General features: G+C 42.2%; 1 protein-coding gene across 1 annotated transcript; it reads left to right on the top strand.

Moving 5' to 3' along the window:
* Positions 1–604: 604 nt before the first annotated feature.
* On the top strand, positions 605–2095 carry LOC123083881 (myrosinase-binding protein 2). Its single transcript, XM_044505763.1, has 4 exons — positions 605–962; positions 1066–1261; positions 1401–1598; positions 1690–2095. Exons 1-4 carry the CDS (start codon positions 649–651, stop codon positions 1927–1929), a joined length of 948 nt encoding a protein of 315 aa, XP_044361698.1. The 5' UTR covers positions 605–648; the 3' UTR covers positions 1930–2095.
* The last annotated feature ends 7881 nt before the right edge of the window (positions 2096–9976 follow it).

Here is a 9976-nt window from a genome sequence, read left to right as displayed (position 1 = left end):
CTGAACAGAGTAGACACTATGGCTGTTCTAAAAAAATAGTTGTAACTAGCTTGAAATGTCCTTGCTGCCTCAATGGAGCTTTGAAGCTCAGAGGCTTCAAGCGAAAAGCTTAGAGAGAATGAGCACTAACAATTCTAGAACTGGCTATTCGATGCTGGACAGGGTGCACTACCACATCTCATATGGTCATTCTGGTGTAGTGGCATCCGAGGTGTAGATTCTGGTGTGTAGTCGAATTCGAGATATAAAATAGGGCAATGATTTGTATGAGTCTGGCACACCACATGCATGCATGTTAAGCCATGACAAATCGACGCCTTAGATATATATACTAAGTACCAAACCTACAATATGACAAATGAGGTCAAGTCATTCACAAAGAATGTATTATTTGGACCAAAAGGACAAAAGTTTAAATAAAGCTCGTATCTTAAGCTCCCATGAATTTATCTTCAATTAGGAGGTCTTGGCTGTTTTTGGCTTGTGAGAAGAACATATTTTAACTGGATCTGACTCAGCATCTAGTGGCTCACCAGACACACGGAACCCCAGCTATAAATTGCGACCTTCACTCTGTTCATTTCCTCACCAAACACATCGAAGCCCAGTTAGCTTGCTTAGCTAAAGCTCCCCACACACCCAATAGCCATGGCCGCTACAAACCCTTCCTACTACCAGAGTGGTGTTTGCCAAGACATTAAGCAGAAAGAGCATCTCTTCCACTTATACATGAACCAGATATTTGATGGTCCGGGTGTTACCAACGCCAACCAAGTCTCTGTTGTCAATCCACCAGGTCAGCTTTTTGGGTTTGGTCACACCATTGCAAACGACTGGACCATACGTGATGGTCCGGCTGCCAATGCAAACCTTGTCGCACGTGCTCGTGGCATGCATATGGGTGCGGGCAAAGTTGACGAGAACTGGTTATTCTGTCATAATATATTGTTCACTGATACCAGGTTGGTTTCCCATCTTTTAGAGTTGTTAGCGTCCCAATTAATTACACTGCATCTATACATATTTTTTGTGCTAAAATTTTGTGATTTTGACTTCACTTACTAGGTTTAAGGGGTCCAGCCTTAAGGTTCTTGGAGACTTTGTAGGAAACAATAGTGAATGGGCAATTGTAGGTGGGAGTGGAGAGTTTGCATATGCACAAGGTGTAGTGGTCGCCAAAGTAATCCAAACTGTACCACCTACTCCCGGGCGTACTTGGGAGCTTCGTATCAGTGCTTTTTGTCTGTGCATCCCCAAAGCGGTGAGATACATTTACCAGTAATTAGTTTCCTATATTAAGTCCGCTTATATTGTTAAAAATCACATCTCACCTAATTACTTGGATTTACATAAATACAAATTTTTACGATATTCTATGTCGCTTGATCACCTATACCCAGATCCCAGTGACAAAGATGGGACCTTGGGGCGGGGACGGTGGAACATCCTTTGACATCACGGAGCTGCCTCGTTCTCTTCAAACTGTGACAATTAGATGTGGGGACGTGATTAACTCGGTTATGTTTTCCTACACTGACCAAACTGGCCAGAAGAAAACTGCTGGACCATGGGGTGGTGATGGTGCACTTACTGCAACGGTGAGTTATTTCTGATATTCTACTGTAATTTCTGCATTGTTTCCGGTGGTATAACTTACATCTCATACCCAATACATCCGCTCCCTTCCAGATCACACTTGCTCCTTCCGAGTTTATAAAGCAAGTTCTTGGAACTACCGGTGCAGTTGGAGGAGAGACAATTGTTACATCACTTACCTTGGTCAGCAATGTTACAACATATGGGCCTTTTGGAAAAGCAAACGGTACCCCTTTTAGCAGCCAGGTTCCAGATGGTAACAACATTGGGGGATTCTATGCACGTGCTGGGGGGTCTGTCAATGCACTTGGCATTTACGCGTGCCCAATTTAGCACAATGCATGTGTTAAGTTGCTTCAGAATCTTCTTGCCTCGTTCGATGCCTCGTTCATTGCAACAGTTAATAAGCAGAAGGACAAGGGTCTTCCTTGTCGTGATCTCGTGTACTATTTATTTTCCTTTTTATTGTGCGTGCCTTTTGCTACTGTCTACATGTACTTGCTTGAAAATGAAATGATGTACTAAGAGCTTGATGACTTGCCTCTTTGTTCTATAATATATATAAACCGAGCTTATTTTGTGTACTTCTCTCTCTTATTTGTGTGCTGTTCCTACACGACAAGGCTAAATAATATTTCATAGCTACAATTTTGCAACACAATTAGATACATTGCAATTCGTAGTTCTGCATATGTCAAGTAAAAGTAGAATAATGATTTATGGAAAATCATATACGTGAGTTGCAAAAATACCTTTAGAAAAATAATAGATTTTAGGTCTTGAAATATGACAAAAACACTTTAGCATGCATAAGTGGCCAAATCCACGATATCGGGATATGTAGGTATTAGTGGCAAAAATAGCTTAAATAGTCACATTACTACATTTCAAGGAGGCAAGGGCTTGATCATCAATATGGATACAGTCCTCCTTCTGTCAACTTGTTATTCTAGATCCTCGAAAGCAAATGGTTCATGGAGAGATTAAAATTAATTAAGTTGTTAGTCATAAGAACAAACATAACAACCTAGGTGAGCCTTAATCAAAGAAAAGAGTTCGTAATTAATACTAAAGATCTAAATATCATGTAAATATCTTGAAAAAAGCTCAAGTCCCCTTCTTTCCTCAACAAATACATCATGGTGATATACAGTGAAAGAGCTTGAAGCCCGATGTTGGGCGGGCCGGCTGGCAAAACAGAAGAAAATAGCATGTGAGCTGGTATTCGAAGGCCCAAGAATAAATGTATAAACTACAATTCCAAAAGTCTGGCGGGCCATGGACCATTTGGCCTTGCTGTAGCTCCTCCCTTAGGTGATATACTATGCTTCTTATTCCCTATATTCCTGCTTCTTTTACCTAGTCGATAAGAAAATAACACAAATCTTTCCATCGCATCATTCATCTCTTTCTAGTTCGTGTTTTAAGATTCACCATCTAATGCATGAGCTAGATCTCTCAAAGCTAGCACGTCCCTCTTGCATACCAAGGGGATAATTCTAACTCCCTCTTATATCCACATATAGAAAGGCTAGATCAAAGCTAGTACTGTTGATGTGATTGTCAAGTGAACTCAGTGGTCACTGCTAGGTAATCGGCTTCTGTGAGCGACGATTTACTGCATTCACAATCCGGCTTCAGTCGATGGTTTGCATGCCAGAACTAAGCAGCAGTGCTCTTCTTCTCAAGTATTTAGTTACTACAAGTGTGTTTCTTATGTTTATTTACAGAACAGCCTCCTTTAATCAGTTAGTAGGCCTCCCCGATGGCTGCTGCTCGGAGAATGACTTGCGATTGCTTCTACAACTGTATTGTACAACAATAACTCTCGAGTCGAGTCAAGCATCGCTGACTCACATCCCAGTCCATGCCGAGACGATCTGATCTGTATTTGGGTGTGTACTACTAGGTCACGTCATGGTTGTTGTTGGCTTAGCTGAACTTTGATTTCTATCTTCTGCGTACGTGATGTGAATTAAGTCATCTCCTTGAGCATCTGCCAGGTTCGACTTCTTGGCGTCGAGTCGATTCGAGCATTACTGAATCACAACCCAGGCCGAGACGATCTGATCCGGATCCGGTCTTCTACAGGGTCAGCGGCAGTGTTGTAGATATCTTAATTACTTCGTGGCTGCTTACGAGGGAGGACATGAATCTTGCTGGCCGTAGCCAAATACTGATGGAGGAACCGAAATAGCAGGTTGAGGTTGTAGTATGCACTGATGAAGAAGCAATGGATGTTCAGCTTCTGTTATGTAAGATTTTGCGTCCTTTGATTACTTTTAGCGCAGCTTCAGTTGATGGTTTGCATGCTCTTCTTCTCAAGGATGGATTTACTCTTAGCGTGTTTCTTAATATTTCTTTTACCGGAAAGTTGTAGCATAGGCCGAGTTTCCCGGTACCCACTATCTTGGCCTTTCATGGTTCTTTCTGCTCCTGGAGATTTGTGCAATTTGAAGACTAGTTTCTCTGTATGCCAGATTAAGGTCTATAGACTCTGGCAGGAACAGAGACGTCTGAACTGTGTGCAGCCTAGGGGTACTGTTCATTGATTGAGATGGCACACCTTTTACTGACATCGCCGACCAAAAATCGATACGACCCACCAGCTCCTCACACTGTATTATTTCTATAGTTTTTTTTCACCCTTTGGTCCCGTGCCCATGTGAAGGGAGAGAGAGAGAGTGTATTTTCTTTTATTGATCTAACGTGAGAGAAAGGACAAACTGCAGCAGGAGAGAAGAGAAAACGTAGAGCAAAGAGAGGACCTCCACTTCCCGTTTCTTATGTTTCCTTTACATGTTTGCTCAATTGTTAGGTAATTAGCTTAATTAGCCTCCACATATGTACTTGCGTGCATGCCTGGGTGGAATTAATATCGGTTAATTCGTACATACAAATTTAGTTAGTACTACCTCTGTAACTTTTTATAAGATGGTTTTAAAGTCTATGGCAATGTCCAAAAGCATCTTATATTAAGTTGCAGAGAGTGCATCATTTATTTTCCTTTCACATGTTGTGCCATGTTTGCATACTACTACAATTTCATCATGCTCTCATGCTTGTGCGTTGGGTAGCTTAACCTAGCAAATGTTGCTTACTGAAGCTGTTAGCATAACCACAACTAGACTAGATTATTATTCCCTTTGCCAATCTTGAAATCTATCGTGTCATTGGTTAGTTTGTCATCGATTTCAGAAATATATTTCATATATTTTGCTTGTGTGGAATGTTGTTCTGATGCAGGAGTGGGAGTGTCATACACTACAAATCATTAAGGGAGACTTACAGTTGATTGCTTACCAATCGCCAAACTGAGATCAATATTTTTTCACTTTTGCTTTGGCAAAAATGTTTGGCCGCAGAAGAAAAGCCTTTTGGCATGGCAGTTGAGTTTTGCTTGGCTGTTGCAGACTTGAACCGAATGGTGGCTGTTTTTGCAATGGAATGTTGCCGTTCAGAACTGACTCTGTTTCACTCTTGAGTAATGTAGCAGTAGAACTGACGGTGTGATTGAGAATTATAGTTTCTGGCCTGGCGAGTTCAGGCCTAGGTAAACAGCTTCAGTTTATGGTTTGCATACAGAAATTAAGCAACGGTAAACGGCTTCTTGCCAAGTATTTCTGTAGTGTTTATTATCTTTGCAGTCTTCTGTAGCAAGTCAGCGCTCTGCTTCTGTAGTATTGTCGTAATGCTCCACAAACTCGCCGTCACCGTCGCCCTGGGATGTGGGAGGCTGTCACCGGAGACCATTGCCATCCAAGAGGCATGTGCCTCTGCTATGCCTGTACTACCAGCTAATTAATGTCAGACAGTATCCTTGTTTCGTCAGTTAATTAACCTGAAGCGCCTCCTGCTTGGTTGGTAGCTTAATTAGCATCCACTTCTATAGAGTAGATCAAATTATATGCATGCGTGTGGATCATGGTTTTAAATAGCGCGCTATAGCGTTTACAGAAGGTCTTGCGCTATGAGACTTTTGTCCAAATAATGAACAAACACTTTAAATAGCACGTTGTAGTTTTGCTATGGCTCGCTATAGCATTTAGAAGAGGTCCGTCGCTAAGAGACTTAGCACGCTATTTAAAACTATGGTGTGGATACTGTTTCTGGTCAACAGTTGCCAGTAGTTGCTTGCTAACCTGATTAGTTCCCTAACAATGCTGCTTTCCTATGGACATTATGTAAATGGAGTGTTCTGCAGGTGCTTTGACAAGAGGATGGTTATCCCTGCCCGTGTGATCAGGAAAAGGAAAGTGTTTTTCGGTGTCACTGAAAGAGAAAGGTTTGGCCGGTGAAGGCGAGGAAGAAACCCAACATGTACACCAATCCGGTCCTGATTCGCTGTCATAGATTTGAGCCGTTTCGGAAGTGGGATGTTGTTGTTTGAGAGCTGCAGCTACAACTGGCTTGGTTTCATTCTGAATAATGCAGTAGTGGCCTAAATGCTGGGCACAGGACACATCCGAAGAGCCATGCATTTGCGCATTTTTCTTTTCAAATATTTTGCGCTTCTTTGTTTTTTGACATTAATATCTTACACTTTTTGGTACACCTATTTAGCAATTGCCTGTCTATTGTAAGGCCTGAATGTGTCATTATTACGTTGGACTGGGTATACTCTTCCCCATGCAGTTGTGGTCGCCCAACTACAAAGTTATCCACGATATTTTTTCCAGTAAACCATGTGCTCACTTGTATGTTGTATCCAAGTAGCTCTACTATGTCACACAGTTTTGCTGTGCACTCACATGATAAAGAAATGTTAACAGCTCTTGAATGCATGCTTAACCGTTGACACCTTAGCTAGATCTAAAAAGATCCTAACAAAGATTGCAGTATATATAAGTCAGGCCTATATCTACTCGATCACCTTACTTGCCTTAGCTAGTATACAAAAGTGAGTGTTACATGAGAGGTTTCAAATTTATTTTATGCTCTACTTCATTTCTGTCTGTTTGAAATATTGGAGGAAAACAATAAAAACATAGTAAATCTCTAGCTTCGCTTCCGTCGCCTCCCCTCCCTACATCATACGTCTCCCATGGAAACACCAACAGAGAAAAAAGCCGAATCCAGCCCACAGAACAAACCCAAAAGATCTAAATCACCGCCATGCTTCTCCCGGGGTCCGTCGTGTGCCCATCCTATGATCGAGTCCTCCCATCTCACCTTGCCCCCACCATTTATCTGGACGCCCAACTCACAGCCATAGTTATTCTGATCACGCGACGTCTCCCGCTGTCGAGGTCGTGCCCCAGCTTGCTACCATGGTCATCCCGGTAACGCCACGTCCCCCTGCTGTCCTTGCCGAAACAAGAAAAAATAGTTCACCAGAACTTCAAATTAACCTGGAATTTCCTAGGAGAGCCTGCATCTGTGCAACTGTAAATTTGACCCAAATTATATGGACAGTTGCAGTCTGTTGTGGTCCATGCCTGTTTGGCGAGGTCTTATGGTGCACTTTGGTGAGTTTCTTGGTCATCACTGTGTATTTGTTGTCCAGATAAATTTGGAGTTTTCATTCCAATCCAATTAACACTTGTAATTATGTGTAAATAAGTATGATTTTGCTTATTTCGATGGTAATTTTGACTATTGAGGTCACATTTTCATAGTGGTAGAATAGATAAGTTTCAGGCGCCACAAAAATAAATATACTCAGACCCTCTTCCCTTTTTGAATTTACTTGCAGTGGATGCTCAAAAGTGGCATGAACCAAAAACGTGGCTCAAAACAGTGCTCAGGGTGTTGAAAGTTGCTAGTCGGGGTACTGATCGGCCGATTACATGCCCAAGATCACCAGAGATGGAGAAGTGTTCTCCATGAAAAATCTCTGTCGCGTCAAGGCGAACAATTTTGATATTTGAATCATTTCAATCCAAAGTCGTATGCAAAATTTACGGCCAAGGCAATGAGGCCCAATCACTAATGAAATGTTTCAGCTGGCACCAGACACCCATATAGCTCATGTCTGATACATGCCATATAATAGTAGTACGATTTCACATTAGTACTTGTGTATCCAAGGAATAGTAATCTGTCCATAAGCAATAATGTGTATAGCTAGGCTTGATGCAACGGTAGCAGCAGGAATAATGTGTACAGGCAATGCTTCTACAATCATCATCCTCTAGTACCCCCGAACGACCTTTCTCGGCCTCGTCAAATGTAAGTTCAACGACAACTTGAATTTAACTTATGGTTATATGTGAACTCGTGTAAATGAGTATTTTGGCTCTTTCAGTGGTGATCTATGTTTTATCTTTCCACCACGGAAGAATTAATAGGCCTTTCCGGCAGAGGAAAAAAGTCATCAATCCAACATGGCTATAGATGTTGGTTCACCGCAATACATGCACTCTCATGAAAATTTGTCCCCGCCTCTAAGTTCACCCTCAATAAATATTTATTTAGAAATTTGTGCAATAAACCCTGTATTCTAATATATCTTCTCTTATATACAAGAACCACACAGACATATTATTACTGCCATATTGTATAGGGACTTTTACAAGGATTTGTTGTAGTGAATGATCCATTCTACTAGGAATTGCTATATTTAGTGTTAATATGTCGATGTTAATCCGTCTGAAATTTTGACTATGCTCGGTACAAAATTAAGGTACTATTGTTACATCTTTGTCTATACTGCTCCCTTCATTAAGCGTTTGGGACTACGTTTGAAAAAAGGCAATGACTAGATTTCTTAATAGCTCACTGATCACATATTAATGGTGGGGTCGTCTAGCAGGATACAGATGAAGCTTTATGGTGATCATGGTGGCATGCTGCAGAGTATCAATGGTCCATCATGTTTGGTTGCTTTATTTGCAATAGATATACGGAATTGCATCACGGCTTCACTGTTGTAGGATCTCTGAGTACGTAGTAGAATTTAGGGGATACTAATTGAGTTGTTTTCCGGACCATTTTCCCCATGCACATGTAATTATACATTGGCCTTTTGACTATACTTGCAGTGTACCACCCATTAATTATATTAGAGTTATATTTGTGTTTTATCTTTGTCGTATATCTTTACCTTGCTATGTTTTCTTCATTTTCCCTCGGCAGGAAATAGTCGCAAAACTAAATCCCAATACCGTACAATGAAGGAAATAAATTTGTTATTTTTCAGACAAATACATAATTTGTTATCTTCATATATATTTTCAGTAGAACGCGAACAACTAACTGAAGAAGAAAAAACTTCTTATAATAGTTCGTACGAAAAGGATTTCTTAAGTCTAGCACATATCATGAAATCTGTATTCTTTTAAAATATCAACACATAGCATTTATTGATCTTTATTTCTGAAATGGAACCCGTGAGGATGCACGGGGTTGATGACTAGTTTCTCTAACCATGTTGCTTTCCTGTTAACATTACGTAAATGGAGTGTTGTACAGGTGCTTTGGGCAAGAAGTTGGTTATCCTCGCCGTATGATCAGGAGAAGGAAAGTGTTTTTTTGGTGTCGCTGACGCTGGAAGAGAAAGGTTTGTCTGGTAAAGGTGAGGAAGAGAAAGGCGAGCAATCAGTCTTGATTCACTGTCATGGATTTGAGCTCTTTTCACGAAGTGGCCTGAATGTTGAGCACAAGACATACGTCCCAAGAGCCATGCATTTGTGTATTGTACGTTTCCAATAACTTACGCTTCTTTATTTTTTGACGTTAATATCTTACGCTTCTTGGTACATCTATTTAGCATTTGCCTGTCTACTGTAAGATCTGAGTGGGTCTTGGCTCAGTGGTTGGGTATGCGGTTGTGCAGCCCAACGACCCGAGTTCAATTTCCGGAATTGGCAGGTGATACACAGGGGTTTTCCCCCGTTTATTGAGGATCAAGCTTGGTGTGTGGTGGAACCACTCATCAAGGAATATCTTGATACTCATTTAAAAAATTATGAGGGCCATGTTTATCGTGATACTCATTTAAAAAATTATGAGGGCGATGTTTATCTTGGTACTCGTATGCATCATTAGTTGGTGCAGAGGCCGGGAAGTGAAAATCTGCCCATTTTTAAAGGTCACCACCGAGAGTCAAGATCTGAGCCCCCGCGCTCGCGCTGCCCCCAGGGGGCGGCTCGGGCGAACCCTAGCCGCCGCCGCCCCCAACCCACCCTCCCCCACCGCTGCCGGAGGAAGCCGGTGAGCAAAGCTCGTCCGGCGGAAGGCGGTGGCGGGCTCGCCCTTCATCCTGGGGGCGGACTCGGGCTGCGCGCGACGACGACCCTGGGCGTCAAGCGTGGCGGCGGAGATAGGAAGCTGGAGCGGCGGCTCCAGGGCTTTTCGCGTGGCGGCGGAGATAGGAAGCTGGAGCGGAGGCTCCAGGGCTTTTCGGCGGGGCTGCGCCTCCATGGCTACCGGGACAGCT

The sequence above is a fragment of the Triticum aestivum genome, chromosome 1B (genome assembly GCF_018294505.1).
Source record: "Triticum aestivum cultivar Chinese Spring chromosome 1B, IWGSC CS RefSeq v2.1, whole genome shotgun sequence".
NCBI classification, from domain to species: Eukaryota; Viridiplantae; Streptophyta; class Magnoliopsida; order Poales; family Poaceae; genus Triticum; species Triticum aestivum.
The sequence above is the reverse complement of the archived record's forward strand: the minus strand, read 5'-3'. Positions and strand labels throughout refer to the sequence as shown.

What these genes read in the sequence shown, in the direction of transcription:
- LOC123083881 (XM_044505763.1), top strand. Translation starts at nt 649, where the DNA reads ATGGCCGCTACAAACCCTTCCTACTACCAGAGTGGTGTTTGCCAAGAC. An exon ending in ATATTGTTCACTGATACCAG is followed by an intron (nt 963 to 1,065) that starts GTTGGTTTCCCA and finishes TTCACTTACTAG; the next exon opens with GTTTAAGGGGTCCAGCCTTA. An exon ending in GTCTGTGCATCCCCAAAGCG is followed by an intron (nt 1,262 to 1,400) that starts GTGAGATACATT and finishes ACCTATACCCAG; the next exon opens with ATCCCAGTGACAAAGATGGG.